The following is a 17,360-nucleotide window of genomic DNA, read 5'->3' on the forward strand; positions in this document are numbered from 1 at the left end:
AAATCTGCCCTTTGTTCTCAAAGAGGATCATGACATCAGGGAGGGAACTGGATTTGGGTGAGGGGGACTGTGCTAAATTAATGGCTTCCTATATCTTCCAATTAAAACCCCTCACTCTAACAGGAAGCCTTTCTCAACCCCTCTTAATTTTAACCACCTTCCCTCTCTTATTAATTCCTATTAATTCTGTGTATAGCTTATTTGTACATGTGTTTGTTGACTCCCATTACATTAGACTGGGAGCTCCATGAGAGCATTAATTGCCTTTGTCTTTTTATATTTCCAATGCTTGACAGAGTACCTAGGTCACAGTAGATACTTAATAAATGTTTGGTGACTGGTTGATATTATCAAAAATACATTAATTTCGGAGGTTAGTACATGTTTCACCAATTTAGAATTTGTCTTGGAAAGGACCATAAAGGTCACCCATACCTAATCAAGGAAAACATTTAGGGGGAGCTAGGTGGCACAGTGGATAAAGCACCAGCCCTAGAGTCAGGAGGACCTGAGTTCAAATTTGACCTTAGACATTTAATAATTACCTAGCTGTGTGGCCTTGGGCAAATCACTTAACCCCATTGCCTTGCTAAATAAATAAATAAATAAGCAAATAAATAAACAAACAAACAAATAAATAAATAAATTCAAGTCAAGAAAAACGTTTACAGAAATTGGGAATTTAATCACATAAAGAGGTAGCCCATTCTCATTTTAGCCAGTTCTTAAGTTTTTCTAACTGTAGTTCTGCCATCTGAGACAAAGAACATTTGTAGTTATTCTTCTATCTTAAAATATCTGAAGAAAACTATCCTGCCCTCCTTCTAATTCTTTCCCTCCTTTTCATGTTAAAACACCTCTAATTCTACACTCTTTATTTCTATTAATGCAGTAGAACAGTGGCACCTTCTTTTAGCCTTTGGATTTTGCTGACCTGCTTCTGGTTCCCTTAGCCCCTGGGGTCTGGTCCTTCCTCCTTTACCAGGGTTCTCTCCCCTCTCCCCTCCATGTTTCTACTGTGGGGATGAGGGGAGACAGGGTGCCTGTCTAATTTCATCAAGATATTAAGTACTATGATACTAAGACCCTAGAGAAAAGGGGCATCTGAGATTGTGAAGACAGTCTGAGGTACACTTCATCAGAGGAGACCATGGACCCTTTAATAGACTGATATATAGATCTATATATCTATATAGATATATGGATCTGTATAGAGATATCTATCTATCTATCTAGCTATCTGTATCAGAGTTCTGTCTCAATTTTGTTTATTGTAGGCTGGGGGATTTTGGATCTCACAATTCTCAAGGCTTCATCTCCCAGAACATCTTGTTGGTTTACTTTATTTATTTATTTACTTTAGATTTTTCAAGGCAAATGGGGTTAAGTGGCTTGCTCAAGGCCACACAGCTAGGTAATTATTAAGTATCTGAGGTCGGATTTGAACTCAGGTCCTCCTGACTCCAAGGCCAGTGCTCTATCCACTGCGACACCTAGCCGCTCCCTTGTTGGTTTTTACTCACAATGAAGCCAATGTTTATCTTGTGCTTTCATCATTCAACCTGATGTCTATCAAAATTTCAGTGGTTTTCCAGTCACAGAAAATAAAATAATGATCACTTCATTCATTCATCTAGGTGACTCAGACAATTCTTAAAAGTAAAGTTGTTGGGGCGGCTAGGTGGCACAGTGGATAAAGCAATGTCCCTGGAGTCAGGAGCGCCTGGGTTCAAATCCGGTGTCAGACACTTAATAATTACCTAGCTGTGTGGCCTTGGGCAAGCCACTTAACCCCATTTGCTTTACAAAAAAAAACCCTAAAAAAAAAAGTACAGTTGTTCTTAAAAATTTAATGAATAGTGGATCCCTTCAAGATTAGGCAGAAGTTTATTTCACCCTAAAAATGCCAGGAAAGACAGAAGTGCATTGCCTGAAACAGGCTCCGTAATATGATTGATAGAGGTAAAGAGTCAAACTTTTGTTTAAAACTGCCAGACCAGTTACTTTAAAAGGCAAGGATGGCACTAAAATTCATCATGCAGGTATCTTACCGGGTAGCAATGAGAGGGTAGCTATGACAAGGGGATGCCCAGGCATCCCTGGTCCAAGGCATATAATCATAGAGCAGTAAATCCTTTTCAGTCACAGCCATGAGGATGGGTCTCCATTGCTGCCTTCCACCATCTAGTTTTGCCTAAAACAGCAAGATAAATGGATTGTTAAGTGGTAAAATAGAGAAAGAGGAACAGCCTATATGGCTTATATTACTGGTAAATAGTCCTATGGGAAATTTTTTTTTAATTAAAAAAAAAGATCAGAGGGAAAAAAACAAACCTATCTTAAAAAGAAACCTGGGGGTGGCTAGGTGGCATGGGGGGGGCGGCTAGGTGGCACAGTGAATAGAGCACCAGCCTTGGAGTCAGGAGGACCTGAGTTCAAATCCAACTTCAGACACTTAATAATTACCTAGCCATGTGGTCTTGGGCAAGCCACTTAACCCCATTGCCTTGAAAAATTAAAAAAAAAAAGAAAAAAGAAACCTGAAGGTGTAAAGAAAATTGGGAAGAGGGAATACCATAAAGCTGTCAATCTCCACCATGATTTGATGGTCATTCCTTTTCCTTGGCCCTAAAATCTGTGATTTCCACAAAGTATTTTGTGAAATGGAATACTGTTTCCTGTTTCTCCTAAGAATTTCATACACAGTAGCCCTTCACTAAAGTGTGGTAATCCAGTACTAATACTGGAATGTTTGAGGACGAGACAGAGTATTTTCTATACCAACAGATACACAAAACCCCATCATTAAAGAAACCTATAATCTGAACTTCTGCAAAGGGTTCCAAAGTACATTCTGGGAAGATAATGTTCCTTTATCAGCTAAAAAATTATTATATATTCACTCACATGTGGTGTCATTATTTTTGAAGAGCTTTAAAAATGTCATAACCCTGTATATTAAGAAATTTATCCTTATCAAAGGTCAAAGAATAAATAGTAAGGAAACCATGCAGGAAAAGTTCAGCATACAAAGAAAAAGAGTACTAGATTAGGATTCAGAAGTCCCAACTTTGCCATATATTACTAGGGTGATCTTGGGTAAAAAACTTAAAATCTCTTGGGTCTCAATTTCTTCATCTGTAAAATAAAAGGATTGGACAAAATGATTGCTAAGATCCAATTCACTGATCCTCTGCTAATTTTACTATTCAGGTTCTCACCTTCTCAGCAGGAGACTATAATAACTATTAATAGCAGAATATATAAGAAAAGTTAAATTGGTATATCTGTAGCTGGATATCATAAAGAGGCTTTAAACTCAATATACAAAATGGAACTCATTGTCTTAACTCTCTAAATTGTCATTTCTTCAATTTTCTTGACTTCTGTAACCTCATTATATTCCTTGACCCATCTTATGGTTTTCTTTCTTTTTTCCTTAATCCTAATTCCTCATACTGAAAATGATTAATCTGTAAAAACATGCTAAATACAAATATGTTTGTACAATATTCGCCTGACTCTTCACCAAAGGGAGTAGGAAGAGAGGGTGGAAGGAAATCATGTAATTTAAAAACATGCATTTGCATGTGGATGAATGTTGAAAAGCTTTCATATCATGTATTTGGAAAAATAAAAAATGTCAATTAAGAAAAAGAAGCTACTAATAATAAAGAAGCAGAAAGTTTAGGATATTATATTCAAAGAGTCAGAGGTATAGAGTTATAACCAAGAATAAATGAAAAAAGCTGAATATAATCTACAGGGGGATAAAAAAAAAATGTACCTTTATTGAAATCAAGGACTTCTATAAGTATATCTAAAGAAAAGACAAGAGCTGTATAGAAACTTTGAAGTGCAAACACGATAGTCAAGATAAATGACAAACAGGAACGGGCAATCATAAAGCTAAATTAGGCCAAACTGCTTGCATTTTAACACAAGGAGTTGATACACGGGTCCCCTCTAACATCTCCTAATTAGAGTCGAGGTCTGGGAATGGTCATTATATCATGATGATCTTAAAACAAAAAGAAGGTAAAGGAAGCGGAAAATGAATCTATAAGGGAAAGATTAGAAAAATTATATCACAAATAAGATATGCAAGTGTAAATCAATACAAACTCAGAGAAGAAAATCACAGGTGACACTTGACACAGACATACACAACATAGAACTGGGATCAGAAATACATTTCACTCAACAGGGAAATGGGAAGGAAAGAAATTCAAGTCGAGATCTGGAAGGGTGGTAGATGCTTTGCACATTGAAAGCATGTCATAAGCATTTTATTGAACCATTCATTAATACAATTTTACATTGGAGACTACTTATACCCACAAGATATGAATGAAACAATATAAGCTAAAGAGAGAGACTGCACAGATGAAAGGAATCACAAGAAGAATCAGTAGTTGGACTAATGATAGGAAGGAAACCCAACATGAGAAAGAGAATTCAGTTGCTAAGAGTTGTGTTCCTGTTACAAGAGGAAGGACCCAAAAATGTCCAATAAAAACATCCCCTAGAGATGCAAAAAGGCTTGACAACCCATGGGTGCTCCCTTCTGCATCACATTCTTTAGGACAGGGGCAGTGAAACTCTGGTCCATAGGCTGTATTGTTCTGGCACTACCACAGCAACTGCAGGTGTGACTCAAAATTCAATGAATTTAGGAACTTTTTAGTGGGGAATTAATTAAATGTTTGACCAAATATAGCCCATGAATGATACTATAAATATCCAAAGGGTCTTTGGCAGAAAAAAAGGTTCGCTACCCCTGATTTAAAAGTTCACTTATCAATAACTATTATGACTGACACAGTAATGTCAAAATTTAGCAACTACACAATGACAATGAAAACCAAAAGAGAGCTCCAGGATCCTCTGGAAATAAACATAAACTGATATAAGTAAATAAACAACCTTTCACAAGACACTAAATCTGGGCATCATACTTGATGCCCAGAAAATTTTATTTTAAAACATGTGCTATATGTTATTGATATTATATTGTTTACCTTCTCAATGGATGTGGGGGGGGGGGCTGGAAAAAGGATAGAATTTGAACTCAAAATTTTTAAAATTAAATGTTAAAAATAATCAATTAAACACATATAACAAGTAATTGTTAGCTTAATACTGTACCATGCAAAGATGACTTGACAATAAACAGAAAACAATCAGTGTGACTCTCAAGGAAGCTGACCTGGGGTTGACCAGATAGGAAAAAAACACAGTAAGCCACGAGGCCTTGCTAAAGCAGGCCAGGGTCAGGGGCTGTGTCTGGGGCACAGGCTACATAGGAATTCAGGAGAAGGAGGAGCCTGGCCCAGGTCTTCAGCCTCCCTGGAAGCTTTATGCACTGCCACCTCAGGAACAACAGAAAGTTGACAGAGGTCTTTGGAAAGCAGAAGAGGGGACACTGACTAATCCAAAAGGAAGCAGAGAAGGAACCAAGTATACTCAATACCTCCCAAGACTGATGGGACCTCCTTTGGCAGAATAGGCATGCCAGTTCACACTGCTTAGGCTAAGATTAAGTTTCACTCTTTGGGAAAATGATTGACCCAAGTTAGCCTGGATTTCAAAATCCTTACTAGGCTGGCCCTTTGTAAATGAATGCACCAAACCAGAAACTTTGTCAAGACTGGTTGGATGCAAATCTGCAAAGTTCAGGAGAGCACTGAGACCCAATTCCATACCATTAGGGTTTCCTAACACAGAACTAATGAAAGGGTTAGCTTGGTGGTGCAGTGGATAGAGCACTGGCCCTGGAGACAGGAAGATCTGAGTTTAATCCAGCCTCAGATACTTGCCATTTACTAGCTGTGTGACCTTGGGCAAGTCACTTAAACCCATTGCCTTGGGGCAAGAAGGAAAGAATATGGAAAAAGGGAATAATATTCCCATCCATTATCTAGGGGAGCACAGACAGGACTGATTATATTTAAGCCCCAAATGAAGCTGTTTCTAAGCAGTTTAATTCATTCAGGGTCAACCAGTTCCCACAAACAATAAAGGAAACACTTAGGATGCAAAGAAACTGAAGACATACTGCAGACCAGGTCATGGCCATAAATAAAAACTACTGACAAGCTTCAAGAAAGGCAGCAATCATTTCATCTCTCTTGACCACAATGAAAAATATAAAGTCTGTCTATTACACTATAACATTTTCCAAATGTTACCACCTGAGTCAAAGAAACATATTTCACGTTATAGAAAAAAAGTTTCCAGATTAGGAGCTATTTAGTGTTCAATGGCCTTAAAATGATCAGAACCTAAAGAAAGTTGTTGTGACTAGATTTAAGCTAGGTCTTACTTCAATTACCAGTTAATTGACAGTACAGGTTTTTTTTTTATTTTTATTTTTTTAGGTTTTTGCAAGGCAATTGGGGTTAAGTGGCTTGCCCAAAGCCACACAGCTAGGTAATTATTAAGTGTCTGAAACCGGATTTGAACCCAGGTACTCCTGACTCCAAGGCTGGTGCTTTATCCACTATGCCACCTAGCCGCCCCTGACAATAAAGTTTTAAAATGCATTTTGTTCTGTGAAATATGATAAAGAAAATTTTTTCAGGCTGCAACAACAAATGTCATCATATAGGCTAAAAGAAAGGAAGTGAGCTAAAGGGGTGAACAGCCCTGAGATCTTTACCCTGACTACTGAATCCTGAGATGACACTGATAAATGAATAAACTCCAAGAAGTGTTATGATGATTATTTCCCTCAACCCTCTTTGAAAAACAGCTCACAGGGTCATGAATTTATAGCTGATGGGTCTTCGGAGGTCATCTCATTCAATCTCACATACAAGATTAGTAATTGGAGACCTGGAGAGACTTGCCCAACTTGTCTGGCTAGTATATAGCACACAGATCATCTGACTCTAAATTCCAAGTTATTTCCACCACATCCACTATTTATAAAAAAAAAAAAAGTTTTTGGTTTTTATGTCAGAGTTGCTTCCCACATTCTCCTCCAGAATTCTACATGTTCATCACTTCTCATTGAATGATAATATCATATTACAGTCACAAGTTGCATTTTCCTCCATTTTCTAATCAATGGGAAACCATTATGATTATAGTTCCTTGTGACCGTAAGAGATGCTGCAAATATTTTGGTATATGAGTGTAAATGTATGTAGATATAGGAATGTGTGATGTTTGTCCTTTATTCTCTAAGAGAATCATCAGGGGAGGTGATACCATGACAAACACATGAATTGGATTTGAGTGGGAGGGGGGTGCTGTGTTAAGGCTCTAGCTTCACTTTCTCCTTCAGAATCATTTGGGTCCAGCGGTCAAATATGAATCAGGATGACTGGAGATGGTTCTAGATGCAAGGCAGTCAAGGTTACATGACCAAGGTCACACAGCTAGTAAGAGTCAAGTGTCTGAGGTTGGATTCGACCCCCCCATCCTTCTGACTTAAAGGCCAGTGGCACCACCTAGCTGAATGTGTATACATGTGTATAAACACACACACACACACACACACACAGTCTGTCAGAGTCTGTTTTTGACTTTCTTGGGGTATATGGTAGGATTTGCTAGACCAATGGTTATGAATAATTTAGTCACTTTTTCCCCCTACACAATTACCAAATGAAAAAATCTAGAATGACTGAACAACTTTGCTGCTCAGTCAATAGTCCATCATTGTTCCCATATTTTACATAGAATAAGGTGAAATCTCAGGATTTAAAAAAATATACATTTCTCTGTCAATAATTTAATTTTAATTTTATAATTTTTTTCAAATTGTTTATATCCTTTAATCATCTATCTATTGGGAAATGGCTCTTGAGATTATATATTTTTGACAATTCCCTATTTTGGATTATCAAGTTTTTATTGATATGTGATACAAATAATCTCCCCCCACTTTGACTGGTCTTTGAGTATTAATAAGGCTTCATTTACCTCTTTTTAATCTTCTGGCAGAAATGGAAATACACATGAAACAGAAAAAAGGCAGATTATTAGAGATAGAGAAGAAATCAAGAATCCAAATAATCTCAAACTCAACAAATCATTCCTTGAATAACTAATGTTTGACCTTAATGTAAATTACCAGAGATACTTGGAATAGAATATTTTAAAATCCTAAGCCTGGATAAGAAAGTTCTATATTAATAAACACATTGTCTCACATCTCAGCATACCTGTTCTGCCAGCCAGGCAATGTGTTTGACCTCCTTGCTGCCTCCTGCTGTACAGGTAGCACCAAGCATGGTATTGAGTTCAGCCAACACCTGTGGAAGTAGAGCCATGATGTTGGTGTGGATAGCTATGAACCATGAGTGGGCAGTTGCCGTGTCCTTGCAGCGAAGGATCAAAGTATTTCTGCTATCAGGAGAATGGAGTTCTATTAATCTGCATGAAGAAAGAAACAACAAAAAAAAAAAAAAGAGAGAAGTAAATCAGAGGGTTAACAAGCATGAGAAGATCTAATTTAAACAACCCTGATATTCTTAGAACTGAGAGATACTATCTCCTGATTCCCCCAAGGGGCCTTTTCTCAGAAAACCCACATGTGCAAAATCAAATATTCAAAAGAGCAACTATAAATATTGTTTCAGTTATTCATAATGCTGCTTCTGTTGGGGGGAGCCAATAGGAAAGGGTATAATATTGTTTATATTTCTATTTATTATGTAATATTGCCCCAGCCTTTCTAGATGTAAAAAGTTTACCTTCCCAAACTTATAGGTATGTTGTAAACAATGATGTAATGCTTTCAAAATATTTACAAAACTTACCAAGTGCAATACCAAATAGGCAACATAATTTTCCTTTTGTGAAACAATCTAGTAATATTTTCTAATCTTAGGGATCTTTTTTTAAAAATTCATTATTTTTAAGACTAAAAAAATTTTTGAATTCCAAATTCTCTTTCCCTCCAGGCCCTTCCCCACTCAGTTGAGAAGGCAAATAACAAATCATTTATACATGATGATGTATATCCTTCATTCACAAAGATGACCATGACATCAAGGAAGTGATGCCATGAAAAGAAATGAACTGGATTTGAGTGAGGGGATGCTGTGCTAAGTCACCAGCTTCACTTTCTCTTCTAGAGGGTCCAGTGGTCAGATATGAATCAGTTTGACAGGAGATGGTCCTGAATGTGAGGCAGTCAGGGTAAAGTGACTTGTCCAAGGTCACATAGCTAAGTTAATATCTGAGGCTGGATTCAAACTTCTATCCTCCTGACTCCAAGGTCAGTGCTCTATCTATTGTACCACCTAACTGCCCTATCATTTATACATAGGAAATCATGCAAGACATATTTTTGCATTAGCTACGTTGGCAAAGAAAAATTATTTGGTGATAGTTTTAAGTCATGGAATACCATTGATTAAATATTTTAACAAGCTATTAAAAATGGAAAAGTAACAAGCAAAGTGTCCACTGTGCTATGAACGCTTTTCTCAACCAGCCAATATGATGTAATCTCTATCATAGATTATCTAAATGCTTTTAATTAAATCAAACTATTTCCAGATCAATTTAAAAATTCTGTGAATTATGTTCACATTTTGGACAAAGCTCCTTCCTAGAGGAGCTTAAGTTTCAAATAAATGAAGAGCCAGGAGGCAGCTAGGTGGCACAGTGGATAGAGCACCGGCCCTGGAGTCAGGATGACCTGAGTTCAAATCTGACCTCAGACACTTACTAATTACCTAGTTGTGTAACCTTGGACAAGTCACTTAACTCTATTGCCTTGCCAAAAAAAAAAAAATCCCCAAAATAAATAAATAAATAAATGAAGAGCTAAAAATCAAAGGCAATAATGCATTCTTGCACTTGTTTACGCATCTTTCTAAAGGGAACAAGAAAGCTCAAGGCCAAACCCTCTACCTGGGTTCTCAGTCTTCTTGTCCCTAGAAGAATTTCTCCTCTTTTCTCTCTCATCTTTAAACTCTTCCTATTTACTGGCTCTTTTCCTGTGAATGACAAACATGTCCAGTTCTATCTTTCCTTCCCATCCTGGAATAATCCTTTTCTCTGAATGATAACTAGGAATATTTTTGTTAGTAGAAAGCAGCTGGAAGGTACATCAATGGTATTTCTGCCACATTTATATTTGTACCAGAAGGGGCAAACACATCCTCCCATCTTTGAGTTGGAGGGGAGAAAGTTGAGGCCTACAAAAAGCACTGGGGTCAAAGGATGCTGGGAGTTGGAGTCCAAGCCAAGAATGTTAGGTCAAGTGGGGGGTTAGACAGTGAAGGATGCACCCTAAAGGAGCCCCCTTAGATGTGGGTGCCTTGAGACCAAGCCCACATGGGAATTATAGCTTGGCCTATACCTGACTGACCTTGTCATTTCTCCTCCTCAAGCTATTGTTTTAGAAATCACTATCTTTTTCAAAGGTCTTCCCTCAGTTTTCCTCTTTTTCTCTGCAGATAATATTTCATGCTATTGAACACCAGGTTCCTCCCTCAACATCTCTGATACTGATCTCTCCTGGTCTTCCTTCTACCTATAAGATGATCATCTAGCTCCCATTCTGGCCCCTCCTCTTAATAAAAGTTCATTGAGTCCCAGGGACAAGATGGTGGAGAGAAGACAGGCACTGTCTTAAAAATTTTTTAATTTTTTTTTTTATTAAAGACATTATTTGAGTTTTACAATTTTCCTCACAATCTTAATTCCTTCCCCCTATGCCACCACGGAAAGCAATCTGTCAATCTTTACTTTGTTTCCATGTTGTACACATTGATGCAAATTGGGTGTGATGAGAGAGAAATCATATCCTTAAGGAACAGTCAAGAAGTCTAAGAGGTAACAAGATAAGACAATAAGATATCTATTTTTTTTTCTAAATTAAAGGGAATAGCCCTTGAACTTTGTTCAAACTCCACAGCTCCTTATCTGGATACAGATGGCACTCTCCTTTGCAGACAGCCCAAAATTTTTCCCAATTGTTGCACTGATGGAATGAGCGAGTCCTTCAAGGTTGAACACCACTCCCATGTTGCTGTTAGGGTGTACAGTGTTTTTCTGGTTCTGCTCATCTCACTCAGCATCAGTTCATACAAATCTCTCCAGGTTTCCCTGAATTCCCATCCCTCCTGATTTCTAATAGAACAATAGTGTTCCATGACATACATATACCACAGTTTGCTAAGCCATTCCCCAATAGAAGGACATTTACTGGATTTCCAGTTCTTTGCCACCACAAACAGGGATGCTATAAATATTCTTGTACAAGTAATGTTTTTACCCTTTTTCCTCATCTCTTCAGAGTATAGACCCAGTAGTGGTATTGCTGGGTCAAAGGGTATGCACATTTTTGTTGCCCTTTGGGCATAGTTCCAAATAGCTCTCCAGAAGGGTTGGATGAGTTCACAGCTCCACCGACAGTGTAACAGTGTACCAGATTTCCCACAACCCTTCCAACAATGATCATTATCCTTTCTGGTCATATTGGCCAATCTGAGAGGTGTGAGGTGGTACCTCAGAGAAGCTTTAATTTGCATTTCTCTAATAATTAATGATTTACAGCAATTTTTCATATGGTTATAGATTGCTTTGATCTCCTCATCTGTAAATTGCCTTTGCATATCATTTGACCATTTTGAAAGAAACCTCTTTAAAGAAACTCGATCAACAAAACCCAGAAAAAGAAGCTAGGAAAACAACACCTACTAACAAGGTCAGTCTCAGGGGACTGTGGGTGAACCAGGAGAGGAGACCAGAGAATCAGTGCAGGGATGGGGGGGTTGGGGAGAAGCCAAAGGATCACACTAGAGACCTTGGTGAGAGGTGTTAACCTCAAAGAGGTGTTAGCCTCAGAGACTTTGGTGAGAGGCCAGCAGACCTCAGAATTTTTTGTCCAGGGGGAGAGGAGGTCTGCAGCCTGGAAATCTTCCAGTTCAGTGCCAGACTTGAACTCCATACTTTTGGAGCATTCTTCCAGTAACAAAAGGTGGGCCCCGCCCCATACCCTCAAGTACAGGTGTGGACTAAGGAGCCCACTCAGCTGAAAGGGAGATTGGCTTCCAGACCATTGTTCAAGGTCAACTCAGACCCTGCTGCCCCTCCTCCCTCCCTCCAGGATTGGGAGAGGGCTTCAATGACTCCAGAGAGAGCAACCAGCGCCCCCAACTGGCAGGCCCTTGGAATTACTAAGCCAAGTGAACAAAGCCTCTAGAATCTTCAAAAGCAAACCTCTGAGAGCCAATCCCCACCCCAACACAAGATCCTAGAAAAATGAAGAAAAACCAGTGAAAAGGGGGACCCATGGAGAAATACTTAGAAGAACCAAATTTTAACCTAGAGAGATCTAGCACTTCTGAGGAGAATATGAATTGGTCTCCAGCCCAGAAAGACTTCCTTGAGTAAATCAGGAAGGATATTAAAAATCAACTGGAAAAGTTGGGAAAAGAAACTCAAGAGAAAATTAACAAGAGCAAATTAACATCTCACACCAAGAAAACAAAATATTGGAAAATACAATTGGACAACTGGACAATTGGACAAATACAAAAAGAAAATAATTCTCTCAAATTCTCAATTGGGCAAATGCAAAAAGAAAATAATTCTCTCAAATCATCAATTGGGCAAATGGAAAACTCCTTCTCTAAAAAAAAGAATGGAATCTGTGGAAACTAATGACGTCATGAAATAGCAAGATTCTGTTAAACAAAACCAAAAGATCGAAAAAATAGAATAAAATGTAAAATACCTCATCGGCAAAACTACTGATCTTGAGAACCAATTGACAAAGGACAACCTGAGAATTATAGGACTTCCTGAAAACATTGAAGAGAAAAAAATCCTGGACTTAATATTACAGGATTTAGTGATGGAAAACTGCCCTGATATCATGGAACCAGAGGGTAATATAGTTATCAAAAGAATATATTGATCCCCTCCGGAAAGAGATCCTAAAATGAAAACACCAAGAAATATTGTGGCCAAATTCCAGAACTATCAGATAAAAGAGAAAATCTGGCAAGCAGCCAGAAAGAAACAATTTAAATACCAAGGAGTCACAGTAAGGATTACACAGGACCTGGCTGCAGTAATATTAAGGGAGCAAAGGGCCTGGAATGAGATATTCCGAAGAGTAAGGGAGCTTGGAATGCAGCCAAGAATCCACTATCTAGCCAAGCTGAGCCTTCTCTTCCAGGGGAAAAGATGGACATTTAATGAACTGGGAAACTTCCAACATTTCCTGATGAAAAGACCAGAGCTAAATAGAAAATTTGGACATCAAACAGGAGGCTCAAGAGACACATGAAAAGGTAAAAGGTAAAAACAATACCACCTTAAAAAGGGGGAACAGTAAGGAGATGGAAGAATGGAGGAGAATGAATGGGGCAAATCTCATTACACCAAGAGGTACAAAAGACCTATTGTAATAGAAGGGAAGAAGGGAGAGGATAAGAACCACCTGAATCTTCATTTCATCACACTTGGCTTAAAGTTAACTTACACACATTACGTTCAGTTAAGGAACTCATCTTACCTTTCAAGTAAGAAAAGGGGAAAAGGGGAGGAGGGATGTGGAAGGGAGAAAAGGGGAAACTAACAGAAAGAAAGGAAGAAGGGGAAAAGGGAAAGGGGGAAATAAAAGGAGGGGGGGCTGATATAGGAGGGCAAACACACTGAAGGTGGTGGTATTCAGAAACAAAACACTAGGGAATAACAATAAAGGGGGAAAAGGGGAAATACAAACAGAAGGAATATATCATGGAGGGCAATAAAGAGTTAGTAATTATAACTTTGAATGTGAACAGGATGAACTTTCCCTTAAAATGTAAGTGAATAGCAGAATGGATTAAAAAACAGAATGCTACAATATGCTGCTTACAAGAAACTCATTTGAAGTGAAGAGATATATACAGAATAAAAGTAAAAGGTTGGAGCAAAATGTATTTTGCTTCAGCTGAAGTGAAAAAAGTAGGGGTTGCAATCCTTATCTCAGACAAAGCAGCTGCAAAAAAAATAGATATCATTAAAAGAGATAAGAAAGGGAACTATATCCTCCTAAAAGGTACCATAGTCAATAAAGTAATTTCAATACTAAATGTGTATAAGACCAAAGGTATAGTATCCAAAATCTTAGAGAAGAAGTTGAAAGAGCTACAGGAAGACATAGACTGAAAAACCCTATCAGTGGGAATTGCTTAACAAACTGTGGTATATGTATGTCATAGAATACTATTGTTCTATTAGAAACCAAGAGAGATGGGAATTTAGGGAAGCATGGGAGGATTTGCATAAACTGATGCTAAGTGAGATGAGCAGAACCAGAAAAACATTGTACACCCTGATGGCGGCATGAGGGTGATGATCAACCTTGATGGACTTGCTCATTCCATCAGTGCAACAAATGGGAACAATTTGGGGCTGTCTGCGATGGAGAATACCATCTGTATCCAGAGAAAGAATTGTTGAGCTTAAACAAAGATCAAAGACTATTACCTTTAATTTAGAAAAAAAAAGTTATCTTATTATGTAATTTTTCTATCTCTTATACTTTATTTTTCCTCCTTAAGGATATGATTTCATTTCATTACATTCAACTTAGATCAATGTACACCATAGAAACAATGTAAAGACTAACAGATTGCCTTCTGTGGGGGGTGGAGAGGGAGGGAAGCAAAATTAGGGGGAAAATTGTAAAACTCAAAATAAATAAAATCTTAAGAAGAAATAAAAGTTCATTGATTGGCTTAGAACACAATTCTTTCTCTTCTCTACTCTAACATTTAGAAACCCTACTTTCTTCTAAATATTCCAGGTGATAGAGGGAGAGCTAACCCTCCTCACTCCTCCCACTAATCTTTCTATTTTGTGTTAACTCTTGATAGAATGATAACTCACATCATATCATACTTTACATAAGGCACTACATAAGCCTTACGTAAGACTAGTCAAGTATTTTATAACTTTTACTTCATTTGAGATGTACAACAACCCTGGGAGCTATCTCTATTTTGTTATAGTTATTGTTCAGTCATTTCTCAATTGTGTCTGACTCTTCATGATCTTATTTCGGGTTTTCTTGGTAGATACATTGAAGTGATTTGCTATTTACTTCTTCAAATAGAAGAGGAAACTGAGGTAGACAAGGTAATATGACTTGCCCAGGGTCACAGAGTTAGTAGTCAGTGTGCAAGGCCAAATTTGAAAACAGGAAAATAAGCCTTTCTGATCCCAGGACCTTCCATTGCACTACCTAGCCACCCTGTTTAGCCAAGAGGAAATGGGGCTCAGAGAGGCTTCAGGACAGCTGCTAAGAGACTTTCAGGCTCCAAGTCCAGCCCCCCACATGGCCTCTAAGCTCCCGAGAGCAAGGGCTATTTCAGTTTTGTTCTCCTGTATGGATCACATTGCAGTGTGTAGAACATGGAAGGTGTCTAATTAATGCTTTTTGACTGAGAGGTTGATCTTAACATGTCCAAAATGAAACTCATCCCCTTTTCTATCAAACATGTGTCTCCTTCACAAGTAAGTTCCTCATCCCTCTCCTTGCTTCTCCCCATTGTTTCTCCACTGGACCATCCTCCTTTCCATCTCCTTCCCTCTACCCATCCAACCACTACCCTAGTTCCTCTCAACTGACCAGGACTACAAAATAGACCCCATTTGAGCTCCTGCATTGAGTCTTTCCCTCCTCCAACTTGTCTTTCAAGCAGGGGTTCAAGAATCTTGCTAAAGCATAGATCTGCCATTTTTGTCTTCTACTCAAAAACTGTTAGTGATTGTGGAAGAAAATACAAATTCCTAAACCTGATATTTAAGGTTTTTCAGTCCAACCCCAGTTTTCCTTTCGAGCCTTATTTCATGTTCTACCCCTCCATGTATTCCATATTCTAACCAGAGTGGCCTTGTAAACCATCTGACAATTCTTCCTTATTTTTGCTTTTTGGTATTCCTAAAGGACCAGCTCAGATACTCCCTATTCTGTGAAGCTGGTGCACTCCAAGCTCTCTGGGGTGTATTTTGGATGCCCAGCACCTAGGACAATGAAGTACACAGTAGGCAGTGCATAAAGATCTGCTGAATTGAATGTAATCTAGCCACAAAGCCTAAAGAAGGAAAGGCCACACAAAGCAGATATTAAATACAAGGTCCACCATAGGAAAAATTGAACCAACTATCCAAACCGAGAAAGTTATAGAGTAGTAAAAATGGTTCAAAAAGCCTGGATACTATTACAAGAAGCTTCTCAAGCTCTTCTTCACAATCTGTTCCCTTATCTGAAAGAAATCTGTGTTGTGGATCTGAAGCAAATCAGTGCAATTTTAGCAGCTGTCATGTAGCCTCTTTGAGCCCCATTTCCTGTTGGCTAAACTACAGCAGCTAGGTAGTGCGATAGAAGGTCCTGGGATCAGGAAGGCTTATTTTGCTGTTTTCAAATTTAGAGAAAAGTAAGATCTTACACTTTGGGGTTCAAAAAAAAATCACTTTCCTAAGTTCAAGATGGCAACCACAGTGAATACAACACTTTGAGATGTGTAATTCTAGAGATATGTTAATGTTTGCTGAAGTTTCCTCAAGTATAAAATGGGATAATTAAAGCACTTCCCTCCCAGAATTATTGTGAGGATCAAATGAGTTAATATTTGTAAAGTGCTGATCAGAGTATCTGGTCTACAATAGGTGTTATATACATGCTAGCTGCTGGGACAGCTAGGTGGCACAATAGATAGAACACTGGACATGAGTTCAAATCCAACCTCAGACACTTAATAATTACCTAGCTATGTAACCTTGGATGAGTCATTTAACCCCATTGCCTTGCAAAAAAAAATTTAAAAAATGTTTAAATGCTAGTTGCTGTTGCTATTGCTATTATTATTAGATGAGAGGAAAAATGACAACACAGAAGAGAAAAGGGCATTATATCAAATTCCTTTTCTAAGGCAAACATGATCCTTATACCAAACCCATAAGAAGGATAAAGTAAAAGAGAACCACTCCCAACTTCACTGAGTATTGATAGAAAACATTTAAAGGACATTTTTAACAAATAGAATACCATAATGCAACCAAAAAAATTGTTCATTATGACCCCACTTGAATTTATAGTAGGGTTACAAATATAATTCAATATCTGGAATATAATTAGCATAGCTCAATACAGTAATAGTTGAATCCACAAAAGCTACATCATCAACAGATGAAAGAAAAACATGACAAAATACAAGACACATTTGTGTCAAAAATGTTAAAAAGTATAAAAATGAAAAGACTTTTCCTTAAAGAAGATCAAAAGCATTGGTCTAAAACCAAGGGGAGTGACCATTATTTTTAAGGAAGAAACATTGAAAATATTCCTGTTGAGATCAAAGTAGGATGTTCACTGTCTTCATTATTATTTGACC

General features: G+C 37.9%; 1 protein-coding gene across 1 annotated transcript in view; it reads right to left on the reverse strand.

Moving 5' to 3' along the window:
* SNTB2 (syntrophin beta 2) overlaps positions 1 to 17,360 on the reverse strand; it is a 127,409-nt gene that overhangs the window by 21,373 nt on the left and 88,676 nt on the right. Inside the window, exons 3-4 of the mRNA XM_074200518.1 lie at positions 8,175 to 8,385; positions 2,052 to 2,194 (exon numbers count right to left, since the gene is read on the reverse strand). Coding sequence (XP_074056619.1) covers positions 2,052 to 2,194; positions 8,175 to 8,385 — 354 coding nt within the window. The remainder of the gene's footprint in view (positions 1 to 2,051; positions 2,195 to 8,174; positions 8,386 to 17,360) is intronic.

Source organism: Macrotis lagotis, chromosome 1 (genome assembly GCF_037893015.1).
Source record: "Macrotis lagotis isolate mMagLag1 chromosome 1, bilby.v1.9.chrom.fasta, whole genome shotgun sequence".
NCBI lineage: Eukaryota > Metazoa > Chordata > Mammalia > Peramelemorphia > Peramelidae > Macrotis > Macrotis lagotis.